Genomic DNA, 21,826 nt, shown 5'->3' with positions numbered 1-21,826 from the left:
GTCCTGGTTGGAACAGTCTCCTTGCCCTTTTGCCCCAAATAATCCTTCTCTTCATTCTCCCTACCTACCTAAAATCCACTTCTTCCGTCAAGTGTTTTCCAAAGGAGTATACAACATGCGCAGCTTTGAGGCTATATCTAGTGCCAGTGTAGGTTGCTTGCTTGCTTTGCCTTTGCCTTGTCCCACTAGTCAGAGTCAGTGTGAAGACTCTTAGAGTATGTGTGATTGGCACAACTGTTACAAATCAGCCACCCAGGCGAGATGTTCTTGGTTTGAAATAGGAGTTTTCTGTCTCCTGGGTGGACAGCTTGCAAGAGCTGACCAGCCCCACCTGCCTGATAGAGGCACAGGGTGGTGAAGTAACTTGCCCAAGGTCACCCAGCAGATCAGTGGCAGTGCTCGAAATGGAGCCAGGTCTCCAGAGTCACAATCCAGCATCCTTTCCATACTGCCTCCCCTATAGTATAGGGTGTATTGTCTATTTTGGAGTGTAAGCCTTTTGGGGCATGGACTGTATGTTCTTTTCTGCACGATGTTGAGCATAGTAACAGTTGTCAATATAAATTATAAAAAGGATCTTGACCCTCCAAAGCCTTACTGACATGACTAGCCCATTGAAGTTAAGGATTCATGAATAGATGTTGCACGTTTGGGCCCTTTTTATAATTTATATTTCAAGCACTGTTAGTGTGCTTAGATTGAGATCTATAGATCCTACTGTAAAATAAATAATAATTTCCCAGCCTTGGAGGATTGTTTGGTACAGAATTGCAGATCCAAAGATTAAAACCAATAGGGACTTTAGAGAGAGAAACTGTTAAATCCATTAAAGCGATCAACTCCTTTGTCCTTAGCAAACTCCAGGGACTGTGAGTCAGTGTCTCTAATCTTTCTGAAAGAAGTTGCAATGCTTAGCTGGTATGACACACACTTTTTAGCCCAGTCCAGTAGCCCACATCTTCTGATGAGACCCTAGCTCAGAAACCGTTTTTCCAGTTCATTCCACTGTGGCAGCAACTAGTTCAGTTGCTGTTTCAGAATCTACCACTTCTCCTTTTTCAGTCATTGTTTTCATGTGTTTTTGTTCAACCTAGAGACACGTTAAAGTGATGGAAATCTGAAGTGATATGTCATGCATTTAAAAAGAACCGTCAAAGGGCAAATCTCTCCTTATCTCATTTTTTTTTTTATGAGGCAGAAAGAGAGAATTTAAAGCGATAGATGTTCGTATTCAGCTTTTAGGATTATGCCATTTGCTAGGAATTATTCTCAAATAATACAAATATGTCAGGGTTTGGTTTTTTTTTTACTTTAAAATCCCAGGCTGTGTCTTCAAAATACTGTCTAGAATTATTCTAGACTAATTTAATCTGTCATTAGTAGGGTCCATCTACAGTACAATACAAGCAGAACTGGGTCAGGGCATCTGACTGCTGCCTGGTTATAACGTTGTTGCCAATGAGATATAACTGGACCCCATTAATGAGGTAAAACCAGGGATATTCATTATGTAAATGAGCCCCCTGACTCAGTTCTTGTAAGTGGGCCCTCAGAGAGAGTCTAGAACAGGGGTCGGCAACCTTTCAGAAGTGGGGTGCCGAGTCTTCATTTATTCACTCTAATGTAAGGTTTCGCGTGCCAGTAATACATTTTAACATTTTTAGAAGGTCTCTTTCTATAAGTCTATAATATATAACTAAACTATTGTTATATGTAAAGTAAATAAGGTTTTTAAAATGTTTAAGGAACTTCATTTAAAATTAAATTAAAATGCAGAGCCCCCTGGACCAGTGGCCAGGACCTGGGCAATGTGAGTGCCACTGAAAATCAGCTCGCGTGCCACCTTCGGCACCCATGCCGTAGGTTGCCTACCCCTGGTCTAGAAGCAACCTCTTATTTTCTAACCCTTTTATTTTTCCAGCCAATGGCTTTGTAATAGTACAGATCTTTTTTGAAAAGAGTTGCAAAAATGGAAACTGGTTAAATCTCAAGAAATAAATTATTTTCTACTCCCGCATCATCGGGGTATGCACTGAATGACCCTGCCAATCATTTTTTTCATCTCTCAACTCTGTGGTTAGCTGTACTTTTGAGGGCTTTGACAGGACTGTGGCAGGCTGTGTTTAATCATCTAGGAATAGTGAGATGTAATAATGGAATGCACTGGTCAGTGAAGTGAAGTTGTTATATATGAATGTTTTGATCTAGTGTAATAGTGGCACAGTGCAAAAAACAAGCAGGAAGGCAGCACAATAGATGTAGATAAGAAACCTCCCCACAAATATAGGGAGCAATTACAGGACACGGGCATACCTTCAGGCTCCAGCTTGAAGTGAGACAGCTTTGCCAGGTTGAGAGCCTAGTGATCAAAAGGACACTGAACAGTTAAAAAGACTTAGCTGGAGGGGAGAGTTGTCAGCTGCTGTCCAGGGAGAAGGGCTGAGAGAGAGAGGCTGGAGTTTGAAGGAGCTGGATCTTTAGGGGAATGGTGAGCCTCAGGCAGAAGGAGGCATGCATATAGACAGGCGTATTGTTTTAAGATCCGTTTTCTCTTAAATACTTTGGTTCTAAATAAATAATATGTTCCTTTAAGAAAGCTGTCTGGTCACTGGTTACTGCTGTCATTGTTCCCAGAGGAAAGAGAACTGTAGGCATGAAGATAAGTCAGGCCTGCGGAGGTAATCACGGTTGATCACAGGGAATTGCAGCCCAGGATCTGGTCTGAGAGTGGAAGAATTATGTGATTCCACCCCAAGAGAGAAGTGGGCTCGAGGCCCAAGACCCGAGGGGGTGCATTCAAAGAGCCTAGTAACTGTGACAAGGGCCTTCTTCATTTTAGCCCATTAGGCAGAAAAAGCTTGACATCAGTTCTAGTTGGATAGTCTTCTTTATTTTACTAGTCTGCTTGTGCTACCAGACTGCTTCTTGGAGCTACCAGAAGATCAATATCAATGAACTTGGATTCACAAGATTCTTTTTTCATCCCAAGGGAACTTCTTATTTCAAATTAAATTTTGAAATAAAGTTGTAGTATGTCCCAAACTACACGACAGAGAATAAGAAAGAGTTCGCCTTCTGTCACGTGAAGGAAGTTCACAAGGGCATTTAAACTTTAGTTAAAGATAATGTAAGTGTTAAGGAAATCAGAAAATTTGTTTCAACGGATGAATTGAGACAAGTGGATGTGCACAACTAGTCTTTCTGGATAGTCTGTATTATGGGTAAAGGAACAGAAAAGATTTTCCTCAATCAGGTTATGCTCTGCTGCAAGCAGCTTCTGGAGTGAAAATGAATCAGATCCGTATTTTTTATATATAGGCAGCTGTTTCTTATGATTCATACGGGACATTTAGGCAATGTTCTAGGAGGCCGTTAATGGGATTGGTGTTTGATTTTGTTTTTTGTCCAGTAAGTAGTGCAAAATGTTGTGCCCCTTAAGTATTACATCTTAATCTAATCCACCCACCTTGCTAATTTTGACTATTTACTAATCAAATTACCATCACTGAGGGGGTAAGTAAAAGCTGGAATTCTCACCTCTAAGGAATCACTATGTCCCTTTCTTTGAGATTGAGCTTGAAATCATGATTCCAGGAAAGAAAGTTTTAAAAACTTTCTCACAGTCATGGTGATATCTTTATAAGGATCTACCTGAAATACTGGAGAGCATACTTTTTACATCACAGTGGAGCTCGTTATTTTCATAGCATTACAAGACATTCTTTCCATATTTGGGGACATGCAACAATGCTACAGGAAAGCTTGATTGAGGAAGGTGAGATGACATTAATTGGATTTCTGGTCGTGTGAGACTTCAGTCTCTTGAACGGAGTACTACTGGTTGATGAAATTGTCATGATTGAAACTCTTCTCTAACAGCTTTAGAAAGCTCTGAGTTTAAGCTCTGTGTGTGTGAGACAACATAAGAGATAGGAACGTGTATGCGTTCCTGTCTCTTATATTGCTTAGTTATAGCTGGTAGATAAAATCGCAGCATATTCTTGGGTTAAGAGCCCTTAGGTAGTAGGAAAGGGGGAGGGGAGCTTTACTTTGAGCTGAGGCTTGGAGGGCATGCCTCTTGAGTAGGTTCTCCAGCATTAAAAGATGAGTTGAACTCAAAGTCTTTTAGTCCACAAATGCTTTATGGAACTTATGCTGTTTGTAATTGAATTCTAATTTTTTTGCAGGGAGAGGAGAGCTAAAACTCTCTTTGCCTAAGGTTGTGGACAAGCTAGATACACACACTCCGAATTAGAATCTAACCTTCTGTCCATTCCTGCAGCTGTTCAGATCAGTTAAAGCCTTTCCTCATACATTAGCTGAAAAACCTGAAGTACTAATCTATACAAAGAAAAAGCACCACATCCTTTCCTGTTCTGTTTAGAAGCAAGTTGTAAAGTAACACATAATGATGGATTTCGATAGTAAGAAGATGAGTGCAGCCTTTAAATTAAAGGTGACATTTGGAATTAGTTCTGAGTGCATGCTATAGTATGTCAGTAAATAGTGTAACAGAAAAGTTGAAACGTGATTCAGATCTCACTAGTTATACACCATGTTTGTCAATGGGCTTACTTCTCACATTCATATAATAAGAGACCCTTAGACTAAAAATGTCTGAAAAGTTTAAAGAGTTGAGGCAAGAAATAGTCACTTAAGAACTTGTCTAGACTAGGGAGTAAGTGATTTTTAAAATGTGTAATGTTGTACTGAGTTTAATAAAAACCCAAAAAACAAATATACTATTTCAAAACCAAAGTGTACAGGTTTATCATCATGAGCGATCACTTGAGGAAGCGATGATCATAGATAGGGCTTTTGGCAGCATTGTTTAAGTACTGTTGCTGAAGATAGACTGACAATATAAATCTTTGAAATTACCAAAAGCAGCTTATGTCTTCCCACATCAGAAATTTCTGTACATAATCAGTTCATCAAGAACTTGCAAAGTCACTTGGTGTGTGCCTCAAGCAGCCCTTGTAACATTTCAATTAAAGTTTGACTCAACAGAAGCATTTGCCATTTACTGCTGATTTATGATGCTCTCATATCATCAAATAACAATTTTTCCTCTTCCTGAGAGGTCATTGTGACTATAAATACTTTAGCCTATAGGGATCCTATCTCTTTCTCCCTTTAGTCTGTCTCACCCAGATTCTGATGAACACTTATGGTTTCTGATCACTCTTTAGTTCACAGGGGTCTTTGTTTTATTTTATTGTTGAGTTGAACCAAACCCTACATCAGGCATCTCATGCTTTTTCTTTGCTACACATCTTCAGTGAGGAAATATTTGGAAATCAGCTCCCATTAGCCAGGAACGGCAAACCACGGCCACTGGGAGCTGCAAGCGGCCGTACTTGCAGATGCTGAGGAAAACAAAGCATCTCATGGCCCACCAGAGGCTTACCCTGAACAAGCTGTGAACCAAGTTTGGGAACCCCTGTATTACGGATATTTAGATGGAAAGTTTGCAGATGATGATAAGCTTGGAAGGGTTACAAGTGCTTTGGAGGATAGGATTAAGTCAACATCATCTGAACAAACTGGAGAAATAGTCTGAAGTAAATAGGATGAAATTCAATAAGGACAAATGCAAAGTTTTCCATTTAGGAAGGAACAATCAGTTGCACACATACAAAATGGGAAATGACTGCCTAGGAAGGAGTACTATGGAAAGGGATCTGGGGGTCATAGTGGACCATAAGCTAAATATGAGTCAACAACGTGACACTATTGCAAAAAAAAGCAAACATCATTCTGGGATGTATAAGTGGGAGTGTTGTAAGTAAGATACGAGAAGTAATTCTCCTGCTCTACTCTGTGCTGATTAGGCCTCAACTGGAGTATTATGTCCAGTTCTGGGCACCCCATTTCAGGAAAGATGTGGACAAATTGAAGAAATTCCAGAGAAGAGCAACAAAAATGATTAAAGGTCTAGAAAACATGACCTATGAGGGAAGAGTGAAAAAATTGGGTTTGTTCAGACCATTTTCTCCCCTGAACAGATGAAAATGAGTTGTTGCAGTTTGTTCTTCTCTGTAGCTGGGTGGAAAAATTATTCTGATTAACCATACAGGCCTGTGGAGATAGTACAACTAGGAATCACTTAGCTGCTCTATTTCAAAGCTCTTTGAAATATAATTGCTTTTGGGGCTCATTGCTGTGGCACTTGGGCCCACAGCAAATGAAATACAGCGGTACATTGTATTGCCAGCTGTAGCTCTAAACCCTATCCCTGTCCTGCCTCGACCAACCATAATTACTGTGATAGTTCATTTAAGTAGGTAGTGTCCTGGTTTCTGCTTTCCATGACACATACAGGCTAGTGCAGTGGTTCTCAAACTATTGTATTGGTGACTCCGTTCACATAGCAAGCCTCTGAGTGCGACACCCCCCCCCTTACAAGTTAAAAACACTTTTTAATATATTTAATGCCATTAAAAATGGAGGCAAAGCGAGGTTTGGGGTGGAGGCTGACAGCTTGCGACCCCCCATATAATAACCTCATGACCCCCTGAGGCATCCCGATCCCCAGTTTGAGAACCCCTGGGCTAGTGTGTAGGGAGCATCAACACTTCATTGCCATGGCCTCCCTGGGCAATCTAATCTACAAGTGTAACACTGCTGAACAGCATAACAGAGCGCTGGCTTCACACCCGTGAATTGGATTTCTTCCAGAAGCTTTATGTGCTTTTAAATTAAACTGCTCGGTCTGCTTTAAGAAAGAACCCACTCAGTCATCTTTTAGGTTTTAAAAAGCAAACGAAACTCTGGATCCTGTTGAACTCAGCTGCTCTGTGGGGCAGTTTGGGAAAAGCTCAGCTACTGTTCTTCAGATCTAGCAGTGTGTGAGCTGCAGTACATGGGGAATGGAGGGACTTCAGGGTGTCCACAGGCACCCTGAATCATGAGTCTGTTGCCCTTATCTTGCATAGATCTGCTCTTATTGTCATATATTTGAAATCTCTAGTACATGTGCCAGCTTCCCAATCAAAGTCTCTCATAAGCGAATGTTTGAGCCCTTGTTTCCTTTCTCTTGCATCATTTTGTTTGTGTGTATGTGGAGAGAGAACTGGTGTAAAAGATAAATAAGAGTTGCTTTTTGCAGTAGCTTGTTTGGTCAACTTTAATCTGTTTTCTTTATTCATTGAATTATTTTAATTTTTTTTATCTTTTGGGAGCAAGAACCTGTTGTGATCCCTACCTTCTGGTTTATTTTAAAAGCTTTCTTACAGATGAGGGTGAAGGATGCATGCTTTGTGCACACAAGAGTATATGCTGCACACTCGGGTATCTCTGCATGTCGCTACCCATATTGTCAACCCCAGGCATTCAAACCTTAAGCCCCAAAACAGTATGAGGTTAGCCTAAAAAAATCAGGAGATTAAAAAAACAAAAACAACCTCAACTTTTTTTTTTAAATATGCCTACTTGTGAGAGCCTTTAGGAATCATGTTTTTAAACCTTCCTCTGCATCCAAAAGGTCTAGAAATTCTCTTTTTTAAATGAAAGCTGTAATTGTCATGGAATCACAGGAAAATCCGGGATCAGGCTTTAAGAAAAATACTAAATACTGCGAGACTTGCAGTAAAATCATGAGAACTTGCAATGCTGAGGGGTGAATAATGGATTTTTCCAGTGAAACTTCCCCAAATATCATTTAAATGCACTTTTTCTTGAGTGTTCAGATGATCCTTTCTGTTACAGACAGAGGTGAAGGAAGGTTCTTGGGACACTGTGGCTTTTTTCAGTGACATTTTAATTTGTTAAATTATTCCATATCCCATACATTTTCCGTGGGAGTAGGAAGTTGAAAATAGGGTTGTTCTGGTTTAAGTCTCATTCTGCTTCCCGCTTAAATCAGTGGTTGTGTTCCTGTTGATTTCAATGGGAGCAGAACCAGGTCCTCAGTTTACAAGTTGCATCGTAAATCAAGTGTGAAGTTCGCTAAGGAAGTATACGCTTGCCTGCCTGCTTAGACACAGAATAGTGAATGATCATGAAAAACAGATGAAAGAGGCATTAAGCAGGCCCTTTTGCATTCAGACATTAAGATTTATATTCTCCTCTCCCCATTCTCCATGACCCATTAACATTAATTAATGTTTACATGTGTTTAAACAAAATTGATCACGGAAGCCTGTCACTGCGGCTGCTTGGGAATTATGATCAGCTTCCTTCTGAGCAGCCAAGGACCAGACACCAAGGGACTTGTTTTTAGAAGAAGAGGTAGTTTTTGCACACTAGAAAGGTGCCTTTACATGCAATGTAGTGTACTTGTGGCCAAAGAAAGATAGAGTTGACTCATGACATGATCTGACACTGCTGCTTCATGTGAATCCGCTCCTGTTGATGATTTTGGGAGTTACCTGTTGAGAGTGGAGGAGTGTGGATAGGGAGCAAACGTGCCCTGCTGATGCTTACAGAGGGATACAATAAATTACAAGCTCTGTTTGCAGTCAGATGGGTGCAATGTTATGATGCTATACATTCCTATGGATGACTCCCTCAGAAACCCAGCGTGGCTCACAAAATGGTTAATCCTGGGTTTGGTGTGAGTTCATGACTTTTAATTGCCTGTACATTGACTCCTGCATGTTTTGTTTGTGCAGATCCTGTACTCCAGGTGCCAACACACGTGGAAGAGTAAGTCTCTTTCTCTGTTACTCCAGCCCTCTATTGCTTGTTTGATTTTCACTGACATCATGACGTCTGGTTTTAGTTTAAAATTGGGAACTGTTGAAATACCCCAGGTAACCAGACATGGGGTTAAAGATTAAAAACTTTCCCTGTTTGTAGGAGTCAAATGAAATGTCCTTCCTTCAGACATTCTTTCTCCAAAAACCATGCTTGGAGCACATGTCTGGAACACAAGCAGGTTGACCATGCCTGTTTCAGGATCACTGACTTGAACAGCCTGGAAAATAGCGTAACCTGCTGGGGAACGGTGTTCAGATTCTAAACATTTAGTTTAAGTACCTTATCTCAGCAGTTCTCAAACTGTGAGTTGGGACTCCAAAGTGGGTCCCGACCTCATTTTAAGTCTGAGCCCAACCGCCTGAGGGCTTCAGCGCTGGGTGGCGGGGCTCAGGTTACAGGTCCCCTGCCTGGGGCTGATGCCCATGGGCTTTGGCCCTCCACACCCAGGGCAGTGGGGCTTATGCAGGCATTTTTGTCCCCCGGCTTTTGTGCCACTTTTGTTTGTATATGTTACCGCTGGTTTTATTGCTGCTATGTATAAATTAGATTTGAACTATGATCCCTGTACTGCAAGGCCTTATGCATTGTATTCATACTGGTCAACCCAGGTTCAGTTGGACTAGGAACACTCTTGAGAACAGCTTAGGTTTAACAGGCTGTGCCAGTTCTGATATTCATTCTCTTTGATGTTCAATTAATAAGTGTTTTGAAAAACCAGATATTCTAAAGTCAACAAGCAAATGTCAAATGGTATTCACCAGGACACACACACTGACCATTGCTGCTTCTCTGTTTGGTGACAAGTGTAATGTGTTGATTTATTTATAATCACTATTTAACTCATAGGCCAGCATTTCTTCCAGACCCAAATGATGGCAGTTTATATACACTTGGTGGCAAAAATAATGAAGGCTTAACTGTGAGTATATTTTGGTTTGCTAGTGTCTAATCTGTCTACACATGCACTCTAATTAGGTTGCATGAAGGGTAGGTCCTTAAATTATTTTCCCAACTATCTGCTTTCCTGACAGCATTGTAAAGTACTGCAGGCTGCCCACATTTTGAATCATTTACTGGAAGCAAGTATTTCTTGGGAAGGCCTGACAACATTGGCTAGCAAGCACTGTTCAGTGCCAATTTTAGGATACAAATTCCTGGAACGACAACATTCGAGTTGCATTGCTTGCTGGGTCAGAGGGTCATCCTGTAGTTTGGGACAGGCAACATTTACAGCCTTCCTTGTGAGCTTCCGAAAACCCCTTTGGCTTGAGGATATCAACAAAAGGCAGACCGCTTTGACCCACCTAAATATTTTTGTAGTACTTGCTAATGTAATGATGACGATAACACCACTTCTTTAGCACTCTCCAGATATTAAGTAATCTCACAGCACCCCAGGAGGGAGAGGTATCCAATACAGCACACTCAGTTATGGCCTGAAAAGAATAAATTTTTAGCAGTCCTATTGAGAAGTCCAACCCATACTAGGATAAATGCGGGTTCTGTGCTGTCTCAAATAGCAGGTGCTGTTATAGCAGTTACTAAGCAGGCCAAACTGCGAACCCTTCCAAAATATTTGCATCGAAATAGTCAGCCCCGCAGATGTCAGCTGAACACTTGAGTAAAGCAACAGCTTTGTGATGAAACTCAGATAAAATGTTTGGCTTCCCACAAGTTTCTTTTCCTGGCAGCCGCTGTGACTTCCTTTTAGAACTTTAACATTTTTTTATTTCTGAACAGAGAAGAATTTACTGACAGGTTTTTTCCTAATGAACCCAGATACGTGGCCTTAATTTGTGTATGTATTTTTGGTGCTCTTTGTGGGTAGATCTAGGTAACAATCAGTCCTGAACATCATGTTTCCTTTCACTTGTTAATCTCCTCAGGTAAAAATAATCTGACTGGATGCATCATGGTAGATGTTCCAAGCTAGATGGAAGTAATTTCACTTTTTAAAGTCCTGGCCTCCTGTGTTTGTGCAACACTTCGGTTTGTCACTTTTCTCTTCCTGACGAAGGCCTCTTAAAATCCTGGAAGGTTGTTCACCAAATATGTAGGCATGATACACGCCCAAGAGCATTATAGAATTTGGCCATCATAATAATTCATTGCCTTTTTAATAACACGGTTTGTATGAAGATCGCTGAGCTTTGCAGATGCTAATGTTGCACCCCTGCAAGGCAGGTAAACATATGTATACTTGTTAACAGGTGCGGCAATTAAAGCACAGTGTTGGGACATGGACAAGGTTGCACAAGTCGGTGGGAGAGTTAGGAATAAAACCCAGGATTCCTGGCTTCCAGTCCTCTGTGCTATAAATATTTCCTCTTTTCCTGTTACATTTCTCGTAAAACATTGAGAAGTCCCCAAATGAGCTGTATTGGTTCCCTGTGCCCTGGAACACAACTGGGAAAATTGCGCTAATTTCAAAGTGTAAAAATATTATGATTTAAATGAGCTTTTTCATATTTTTCCCCTAGAAACTTCCATTTACAATCCCTGAGCTGGTGCAGGCATCACCCTGTCGCAGTTCAGATGGGATTCTGTACATGGGTAAGTTCTAGTTAATCTCTCCATGGGTTAACTGATTTAGAAGATTGCAACATTACCCACCAGCAACTGACAAATACAAACTGCCTGAACCAGACAGAGGACTCTTGCATGAAAACGTCATCTCAGCCTTGACTGTTAATTATAGCCTTTCGTAATATTTTCTGATAGAGAATCTGTTAAATACAGCACTTACTGACACGTGAAGATAAAAAGTCAACTGCCTTCCCTTAGAAGGAGAATAGCTTCTCAGACCATTGCATTGCCTTTAAAAAAAAAAAAAAAAAGTTACTCTCCCACTACAGAAAATGTAATTAACTTTATTCTGACACAAATACAGATTTAGCTCAGTTATATGGTATATTTAATCACCTTCTCATGCTTATAAATATACTTGCCTCAGCCAGCCAAAGGCCCCTGCCTACATTACAACTATGAGTCAGGAAATTGAGTTACAACATGCTTCTAAGTTGTAGTGTAGGGGAGACCTAACTGGGGTACTGTCCTGGATGGTTCAAATCTGAAGCCTGGTTACATGGTCATGGTTAGGTTGAATCTACAGTCCAGCTTTTAACTATGTTGTAACCAGATCTCCTGCTTCATTAATAGTTAGGGGGATTTACGTTATTCTGCCTGGTTGGCATCTTTGGAGATGACGCCACATCTGTGACGACCTGGAGGAAATCTGCACTCTCTCCCTTCCTTCTAGCTCTCCAGTTCACATCACTCTGTTGAAAACCATTGGGGGAGGAGAGAAAGCAGGTTAACTACTTGACACTTCTAAACTAGGCTGCTACAGACTATGGCTCTGATATTTGGGTTTTGAGGACTAAAATCCATTATCAATTTGGAATCATAGAGTTAGAAGGGACCGCAAGGGTCATCTAGTTTAACTCTCTGGCAAGATGCAGGATTTGTTATATCTAAAACATCCAAGACAGATGGCTCCAGTCTCCTTTTGAAAACCTTCAGCAAATGAGCTTCCATAACCTCCCTAGGCAGTCTGTTTCATTGTCCTACTGTTCCTACATGTGTAGAAACTGATCATTCCTTCCCACCATACTGTGCTACAACAAACAGCACCCCAGTCTTCTTCCTTTCCTAGCATAAGGATTTTCAGTCCTCAAAAATCTCTTCAGTAACCATTTGCCAATTGGATATTGTGAATGTGATAACCTTATTTTACATGATAGTGCTTATAAGGATGTCATAGAAATGTTGTCACTATGCTTGCCAGTACCTGCTAGGAGTCAGTAACGTTAAATGAGGGGACAACAATGTTCTTTGGTTTCTAGTTTTGGTTATTGTCCAAAATTATTTTGTTTAACAAAAAAACTTTTAAACATTTTCCATGAAAAAAATCTCAAACTATGGGCCCACTAGAGAACTACTTCTCAAATCAAAAAAGCTTTTTCAAAGAGCCTGGATTTTGTATCTAAGTAATTTTCAGACTGAACAGTAATGCAATTTAACTGGTGATTTCAGGAAAGAAGCAAGATATTTGGTATGTGATAGACCTTGTCACTGGGGAGAAACAGCAAACCTTAACGTCTTCATTTGCAGAAAGCCTTTGTCCATCAACATCCCTCTTGTATCTCGGGCGAACCGGTAAGACACTTTTCCCTCTGCCGCTTAAAAGAAAGTTTGGCTTTTTGGGTTCATTTTAAAGCTAGTGCAGGCCCATAAAGGATAACCTTGTAATGATAAACTCAGGTTTGTTTAATCTCCTAGAATAACTTCTGGAGGTGGTAGCTTTATAATGTACACAGAAAAAATGATTTGCCTTCTGATAGCAATGGAGATGTGCCATTTTATACATTCACAGACTAATGTGTGGTTCTGCATATAGTGGTGCTTGTATAAGTATTCCTGGGGCTGACTCCCAAGAGAAGTGTCTTTTAAATTCTGTTGATTCAATGATGTACCATGCTAGCAGCTTGTAGCCCTGGTTGCATCTGAAGCTTTTGGTCTTCATGAATAAATGGGTTGAGGAAATGGAGACAGCAGCTGTCATAGTGAAAATACAAATGCTCCGTTCTAAGTGAAGAAGATTAAAATAGACCAAAGACCTATATTTGGGATGTCTCTCTGTAGGCTGTGTTTACAGATTTGGCATTTGATCTGTAGATTAATCTGTTTTTAAGAATATTTTTTAAAATAATCTTTATTGCAAAAATTCTGTTACAGAACATATTGCACCTAATTTTGAAATGCAGGGATTGGTTTAGATAGGAATGCTACGGAAGAAGTCTTGGAGGAAGAAGTACAAAGAGCTGATAAAGTGGATTGGAGCACTGCCTACTGCTTTTTGTCTCCTGAGCTTCCTTCTGAGCAGTAGATTTCAGTGGAACAGAAATTAGTTGTGTCTTTAAGTCCCGTGACGTGTGACTGTATCTCTCAGTGCTAGGAAAAACCTGAAAGAAGGCTAAAAACATGAAAAGCAGGATGTGCATTGTCCTGAGAAGTGTCTGGCATTACAGGTGACTAGTTCTGTTGTCTCCAAGGATTATTTTCACAGTGTGTGTATTTTTTAACAGAATACACTATTACAATGTATGATACCAAAAATAAGGAGCTCCGATGGAATGCCACCTACTTTGATTATGCAGCCACTTTACCTGATGAAGATGTGAAATACAGTAAGAACTTTGATATTGTCCTTTGCATTTTTTTCACTTTTGCTATAGCTCCAATATCCTGACATTTTTCTCTGCAATGGGCAGAACCAGCCCCTCCTTCTCTCCACCTCTGTATCTACACACTGATCTTTTTAAGTTGCTCTGCCCTGCCCCCTTCCCTTCTCTTCTCTCTTCTCCCCCTCCGTGCCCCCCCTCCCTCCGCTCCCCAGGGAAAAACTCAGTTCAGCCCCTTAGTCCTGGAGTTGTTTCTTCAATCTGAGTGCATATGTGGCAAACCTTTAACTTGTCCAATCAGGGAAAGGATGGCCCTACTGCTCTGGCCCAGATTTCTTGTGTGACTTTGGGCAAGTCACGTAATCTCTCAGTGCCTCAGTTTCCATAGCTGTGAAATGGGATAATAATTCCCTGCTACATAAAGAGGTTGAGAAGCTTAAATCATGTTTGTAAAGCTTGTTGGCATCATCCGTTGGATAGCACTAAAGAAATGCAAAATGTTATTGGTGTTGATACTATTGATAATGATTTGCACTTACACCTGATGATCTCAACAAGTGTGATAGTGCAAAATAATATGACTATTAGAATAGGACAATAGTTATGTATGAAGAATATAGTGTATCCTCCCCAGAATTACAGTGCCTGCTGTTTGAGCACAGAATGAATGATTATAACGTTCTTTACAGCTATTGTGTGGAAGGGGAAATTTTGGAAGAGGTAACTGTTGGGGCTAAGTTTATTAAAAACAGTGGGGCTTCATGTGGATCAGGAGAATGGCACTGCCTAGTTGTGATCTAGAGAGACTAACTTTAAAATACACATGAAATGTAAAACTTGTCCTGTGGTATGGAAAAGAGCATCAGGTAAGTGAGTTAGAAATAAAAACAAGAACCTTCGAGATCTGAGTCCCAGTGGGTATTTCTTCACCTTGCAAAACTATTGTACAATGGGAGTATGCCCCCAAATTATGGTAAATCACAAACTTTACATGGAAACAGTTACCTTCCCTTTCATCTTATTGGGAACTGTCTGCAGCTTTTCAGTACTGATACTGCTTTTTTTTAAACAAACAAATAAATGTTTGACTCTGGAATAGGCAGCATTAAATCCCAGTGTCACGGGGCTTTCCCTGTAAATCTTGAATATTTCAGCCTAATTCCTGACTGTCAGAGTTGCTTCTAATGGAAGTAATCAAAAAGAAATGTGCATGATGTGGTTTTGGTCTTTAATTCCCAGTTAAGGCCCCAGTCCTGCCATGGGATGACTTGTTGACTCCAGGGGGGCTGTGTGCAGGTGCCGGGGCCTGCCCAAGCATACTGTGTTGCGGGACTGGGCTGTATGTATTCTGAATCTGGTCATTTTAAATAGAGCACAGAAGAACTTTTGGCCTCTGAGCTGGGGATTCCCAGTTATACAGGAGTGGTGCTGTCTTGTAATGTGTGTTTGGAGATCCTGTGGTTTATATGATGATTACTCTGTATGTCAAGAAGAGGCAGATCTGCAAGTCCTTAGAAGTGCATGCTGAGGAGCCAAATTAAACAATATATTATTTCTGCTGGTGAGAGAGAAGAACGTATTTACAGCAGGATAATTTCAAGAACTCTTGAGCCACACACTAGGGCTAGTCTTTTTCAGTATAAAATGAACCAGTCTAAGGGCTTGTCTACACAGAGACTTAGTGCAAGGCAAGCCAACATGTGAATCTACAGCGCAATAGCTTGCTGTGCACTAACTGGCCATGCAGATCCTGCTACCAAGCACTAAAAGTCCCGTAAGGCACTTTGATGGGCACAGCACTATGTCCAAGTGCACTACTAGCACGTTTTAGCAGGGTCCACACAGCCAGTTAGTGGGCAGTGAATGTCTTGAAGTCTTTAAACCATGATTTGAGGACTTCAGTGGCTCAGACACAGGTTTGATACAGGAGTGGGTGGGTGAGATTCTGTGGCCTGCGTTGTGCAGGAGGTCAGACTGGATGATCATAATGGTCCCTTCTTACCTTAAAGTCTAAGTCTATGAGAATGCACTGTAGATTCACACTCTGGCTTGTCATGGACTATGTTTTCCTGTAGACAAGCCCTAACAGATTTTAGTAGCTCATTTAAGATTCAAGTACGGCTAATGTATGTGTTACTATAGCCATGAAGAAGCAGGAGACCCAGATTACCTCTTGTGTATTTGTATGTTTTAGAAATGTCCCACTTTGTATCTAACGGAGACGGGCTAGTGGTGACTGTGGATAGTGAGTCTGGGGATGTGCTGTGGATTCAGAATTATGGTTCCCCGGTGGTAGCTTTTTACATCTGGCAGCGTGAAGGACTGCGGAAAGTAATGCACACAAACGTGGGAATAGAAACACTGCGCTACTTGACCTTCATGTCTGGGGAGGTAGGACGCATCACTAAGTGGAAGTATCCTTTCCCGAAGGAAACAGAGACCAAGAGCAAGTTGACGTAAGTATAAATATTAGTATTGTTTTCAGAGTCTGGCTTGATGGTGCTTTGCAGTATTCTAATTAAAAATTGTGTTTCTGTTCAGTTACTTAATAGAGCTGCTATTCTATAAATTGCAAGATAGTAGAAGGAGAGACTACATAATTGGCACCTTCCTCTTTAACATTTACTGAACATTGTGTTTGTACAGGAATAAATAAATGCTGATGATGCCAGTGACTCAAATTTAAGAGTCTCTAAAACAGTGTATGACTGAGTTTGTAACACGGGTGATAAAACCAACCATTTGGAACTTTCTTCCTAATTTTTGTTGTTGTTCTAGGCCTACGCTCTATGTAGGAAAATATTCAACGAGCTTGTATGCATCTCCATCAATGGTGCATGAAGGAGTGGCTATTGTGGTAAGTTAGATACTTCAGGACTTTGATACCATATTTTGAAAAGCCCACTTTCTAGTATTATGTATGGTTTTGTGCTGCAAAGTTGAGATCTGACTCTTTATCCGGTCTGTAATGCTGGAGTGTTTTAAGCCCATCTCTAGTTATCATTTAAGGCTGTTTGTGCTGGCAAAACATTAGAAAAATCACAGCTTTGTCATAGGAAAAAAATGCAAGTGTCGGTTTCAGCGGGGAAAAAAAATCTTTTTTTCAAATCTATGGAGTGGTTTTTATTTTTAAACCTGCTAAGTACTTAAATTCATTCAAATGAGAAATAGCCATAATACACATGGAATATAGATACAATGATTCTTTGTGAGTTATGGTTATTTAGTGATTCTAGATCTTGTTGTGATAAAGTATAATTAAAATGTTACTTACAGCATTGGAAACCACTCTTGAAATAAGGTTGGATTGTCAAATTTTCATAGTTTGCTGTGACTTCCTTGATTTGTAATTTGTTACTTTAAAAGGCCTAGATGCTCAGGAGTCCTCTGTGAACTGCTTTTATTATTTAACTAAGATTATAGTCCTTATGGTTGTGAAGATCCCTTTCCAAATATGAACGGAGAGTAATCTGTGCAGGGCTTCTTACCCACAAACAGTCTCCTGTACAGCATTCCTAGCCTTTATAGCAGGGAAATGTTGAACAGTGACAGGATATCAATCAAACCATATAATATAGGAAAGCATATTATAGCTAGTCAGGAAGTATCTCTCTGTGGCTGAGCTGGGACGGAAGCCCTCTCACATCTGAACCAGAGCATGTGAGTTCAAGTTCTTTATCAAGGCCGTTTCTACCACTATTGACAATGTGTTGTGGTTATTGATGTTAAAGTTGCACCCAGTTCATACTGTTGAAAGCAACAACATTTTGATGAGATGTTGAAGCAAGGTTTTATTTGCTGGCATTGTGGCTAGCTGGTGGGGAGGTAAAGATCCTTTTTCCTATTTAAAAAAAAGGACGGGGGCAGCCCCACCTCCTAACAAAGACTCCTTCTCTCAATAATGCAGGATCTAATGTCTAAGGCTGTGTGAACCATGGCTGAGAGCATAATGGCTTTCATGTTTACCTGCAGTTACTGCATTGCTGGCATGTAACCTGTTGCTTGCTAACACTCTCTGATTCTACGGTACAAGAGGCATGGTATATGAAGTATAAACCTCAAAGTAATGTAGAGCTTCCCACCTGTAATTTAGCAATAAAATATTTTGAGTTAAACATTTACTTAATTCCAAGGGAAAGCTTGTGGTATTTCAAATATGACTTTTGAGTTATGTCCCGTGTCTTTTGTCTGAGTTAGACTGGTAAATTCTCTGAGGCTTTGTAAAGTATTGTGTAGCAATATAGTGTTTTGTTAACTGTAATAATAAATCTCTGTCTTTCTAGCCCCGGGGCAGAGCCATACCTCTGTTAGAGGGCCCCAAAACAGAAGGAGTTACTATTGAAGACAATGGCGAGTGTGTTATCACTCCTAGTACGGATCTAAAATTTTCACCAGGATTGAAAGAAAAGAAACTCAACTATTGGAGGAACCACTGGCTGTTAATAGGTACCAGGAAGTCAGTAATATTCCCCCTGCTCTCTGTTGCACTGTCCTCTGGTGGACAAAAGCAATAATCCAAGCAGAGATTATTGTTACCATATACAAAGTATTTTAAATTACATCCAAAATCACTACATTAAAGGACTGTAAAAAATGCAGTCAAGCACTCAAAAGTTAGAGGATGCCAGAACTAAGTTTGCCTTACAACCCTAATTTGGCCCTCTTATGCATATGCATCATGATACAGTTTGTAATTACATGATCACATCCTATATTTTCCAAAGGCCCCCGTCTCATTCAGTGCACAAGGTGGGCAATGCTCACTGAATGGGTAGTTATTCAATATTTATTTTCAGCAAGAGACAAAGTCAGGGTCCAAAATTACAGCCAGAGCCTGAGCACAAGTTCTGCTGAAGTCAGTGGCCATAATCAATACTTGAAGGTTTACAGCCTTTAAGAGCAAGAGCATTGCTTCATTTCAAAGGGCATGTAACAGTTTTCAGGTATATACCCAAATCTTCCAAGCTTTGGGTCATTCCACAGGGACAGTGCTCTGGTGTTAAGGTACATATAAGAGAGCCTCATTTTATTCTAAACTGTCATACTGTGATGGCCTCAAGCCATTTTATTAATGCAAATAAGCCCGGAGTGTTGCTTCTTGGCAGAGATGCCAAAAATCAAGCATGTTTGCCCTAAAAAGTAACCATTCTTGTAACAAATGTTGTTTTATTTAAAGGGCACCATGAAACACCATTATCAGCCCCTACAAAGATCCTGGAGAAATTTCCAAGCAGTTTGCCTAAACGGCATGAAAATGTGATTCCAGCTGACTCTGATAAAGCCAGTTTTGAGGAGGTTTGTGAATAACTGAAGAAGCCACTGGAAAATTACAGGGGAAGGGAAATGAAAATTTTGGGAGAACTTGGACTCTGTAGGAAAAAGTGTAGGGAATTTTCCCAAATTCTTTGTGGAAGTGCAGCACAGTACCCTCCCATGGCATGTCATTGGCATTATTCTGTGTTATAGAACTCTTGATATCAGACTTAAGGCTGAGTCCTGCTTTTCCTTCCACGTGCAAAAACTCCCATTGACCTCAGTGGAAATAGTCCATTGAATAAATGAACTGCAGGGTCCTCAGAATATTTTGCTGTGCGCCACCATTACATCCAAGAGAGTCTTGCACATCATTAAGCTTTTAAGAAATGGTCCCTCATTGAAATGTACGTTATATATGCTAGTACAGCTGCAAAATACATTATCCAGTGAGACTTTGAACTGATGGAGTCTTCTATGTTTCCTAGGTTATTGGTATAGTTGAAGGTTCCTCAAAAGAATTGCCTCCTACCATTCCAAAGGACACTGAAGAGAAGCCTAGTCAGCCTGTACCTCGGCCAGAGGCTCCCGTAGATTCCATGCTGAAAGACATGGCTACAATCATCCTGAGCACTTTTTTGTTTGTTGGCTGGGTAGCATTCGTCATCACTTGTCCAATGGTAATGCTGATTGCTCTTGGTATTCTAGTGAATTGTGAGAAAGGGCTGTAATGTTTGGCAGCCTAGCCTGGTAAAGATGATGCAGGAGTTGGGGAGGAAAAGAGTCACGACTTCATAAAAGAAGGGCAATTCTGCTTTCTCCATTAGCTATCAGTAGTAACGATTATCACTGTGATAACTCACAGGTGTGCAATCTGACACACACCGTTACACTCGAGACTTTTCCTATTCCACCTGCAAGACTCTCCCATGGATTTTTGCCCAGAGAAAGAGAGAGAGAGAGAGAGTGTGTGTGTGTGTGTGTGTGTTTGTGTGTGTTTTTGTTTGTGTTTTGCTCTCTTTATTTTGTTCATTATCCAAAGACCATTGAATTTACCAGAAGATCCCCCATACATTTCACTGGGCTTTGGATCAGGCCCTGTATTTTTACTGTTTAATGATAGCTATCCAGTCTAAAGATGCTTTTCTATGGGAAAATAAACTTCAGGCTAATGGCATTTTTTGCTATAACAAACAACTGGCCTGAGTTATCAGCCATGCTTTAAAAATGTATAACAAGGTAGAGACTCTTTAATTGCACTACCAGAAATAAGTTAGGATCTGGCAATGAGAAGGTTTTCACTCAGAGGACAGTAGAATCTGCCCTTTCTGGATGCTGAGTCATGGACGTGCCTTCTCGTCGGCATGTCTGTTGAGATTTTTATTCGTTCATTGGTGTGGCGTTAAGACCATCTCTCTTTCCTCCTGAAGAGTACGCAGCAACAGCAACTGCCCTTCAGTGCCCCCAGCGATCTCCCCCCAGAGACAGACTTTTTGGACACCTCCTATGTGCGGACGGAGAGTTCAGCCACCAGCACACCCAACGTGTCTCCCAAAGCATCAAACCATTCAGCGTATTCCAACCTTTCTGGCTCTGACACTGGGAGATGTCTCTCCACTGAGCAGGAAGAGGGAGGTAACATTAATCTAACTTCTTTCGTAGTGTGTCCCAAAAAGAATTAAAATCAGAACATTCATAACATTTCCCCCAATGCCAAAGGTAACAAAGTACAACAAGGGGTAGGGGACGACAAAAGTAGGATATTGACAATATTTCATAGATTAAGACCTGAAGGAACCATTGATTTGTGACCTCCTGTTGTATAACACAGGCCAGAGAACTTCCCTCCCCTTTGATTCCTGCAGCAAGCCCATGACTTCTGGCTGAGCTAGAGCATCTCCTAGAAAGGCATCTGGTCTTGAATCCTGATTTTTGGGATTCACGTGCACCAGTTGGGTATATTCTCTCCATCCTTATTCTTGAGCTCTTCTAGTAAGAGGTGACTTTTCAAATTCTTTTTTCAATGCTGACCACAAGTTTTTGTCATTTTAGGCTTAATCCTACCACTGACTTCACTAGAAGGTTTGCCTGGGTCAGGAGTGCAGTACTGAACTGCTCATAGCCCATGTGCTCACTGGCATATTTGAAATGGGTTGGTGGCCTCAGTCCAGACCCTAATGCAGAAAAATTGAGCTTATTTTTAAAAAATTGTTGTATTGGCATTAATTGAAGCCAAGAATTGAGTGGACTATGGAAACTGGACTCCCCTCCCCTCTGCATGTTGTCTCTGGTCCATCCAGGGAAGTAAGTTCCACCACCAGGGCGGTACAGTGCCTGCATTGCACTCACTCTCCAGCGCTGTCAGTTCAGCACCTTCCCCCAACGCCACATCACATAAGCATTTTAAAAACTGGAATGAGCTTCTTGTCTCCTAAAAGCTACTTGTCTCATGTATGTCCCCAGCCATGACCTTTTGTGTCGTAAGAGCCAAAATTCAAAAGGGCTCCAGCCCCACTGGGGCTGTCCTGATCTTTACACAGAATGTTTGAATTTGTGAATTGGATAGTCTGGTGTCCAGACACCCAAGCTGTATGCACAGGTGCAGTTTGCATGCCCAAATCTGCCTGTGCAAAAACTTGTTAGCAATTTATATATAGTTTTGAAATCTGGCCCTAGATCTCCTCCCT

The 21,826-nt window shown here is 40.8% G+C and overlaps 1 protein-coding gene across 3 annotated transcripts in view; it reads left to right on the top strand.

Moving 5' to 3' along the window:
* ERN1 (endoplasmic reticulum to nucleus signaling 1) overlaps positions 1–21,826 on the top strand; it is a 56,561-nt gene that overhangs the window by 24,872 nt on the left and 9,863 nt on the right. For all 3 annotated transcript variants that reach the window (XM_050920769.1, XM_050920767.1, XM_050920768.1), the window contains exons 3-13: positions 8,616–8,649; positions 9,550–9,622; positions 11,184–11,256; positions 12,739–12,861; positions 13,791–13,892; positions 16,081–16,342; positions 16,665–16,743; positions 18,170–18,332; positions 19,063–19,181; positions 19,628–19,819; positions 20,570–20,774. In XM_050920769.1, coding sequence (XP_050776726.1) covers positions 8,616–8,649; positions 9,550–9,622; positions 11,184–11,256; positions 12,739–12,861; positions 13,791–13,892; positions 16,081–16,342; positions 16,665–16,743; positions 18,170–18,332; positions 19,063–19,181; positions 19,628–19,819; positions 20,570–20,774 — 1,425 coding nt within the window. The remainder of the gene's footprint in view (positions 1–8,615; positions 8,650–9,549; positions 9,623–11,183; positions 11,257–12,738; positions 12,862–13,790; positions 13,893–16,080; positions 16,343–16,664; positions 16,744–18,169; positions 18,333–19,062; positions 19,182–19,627; positions 19,820–20,569; positions 20,775–21,826) is intronic.

This window comes from Gopherus flavomarginatus, chromosome 12, assembly GCF_025201925.1.
Source record: "Gopherus flavomarginatus isolate rGopFla2 chromosome 12, rGopFla2.mat.asm, whole genome shotgun sequence".
Classification (NCBI taxonomy): domain Eukaryota; kingdom Metazoa; phylum Chordata; order Testudines; family Testudinidae; genus Gopherus; species Gopherus flavomarginatus.
The sequence above is the reverse complement of the archived record's forward strand: the minus strand, read 5'-3'. Positions and strand labels throughout refer to the sequence as shown.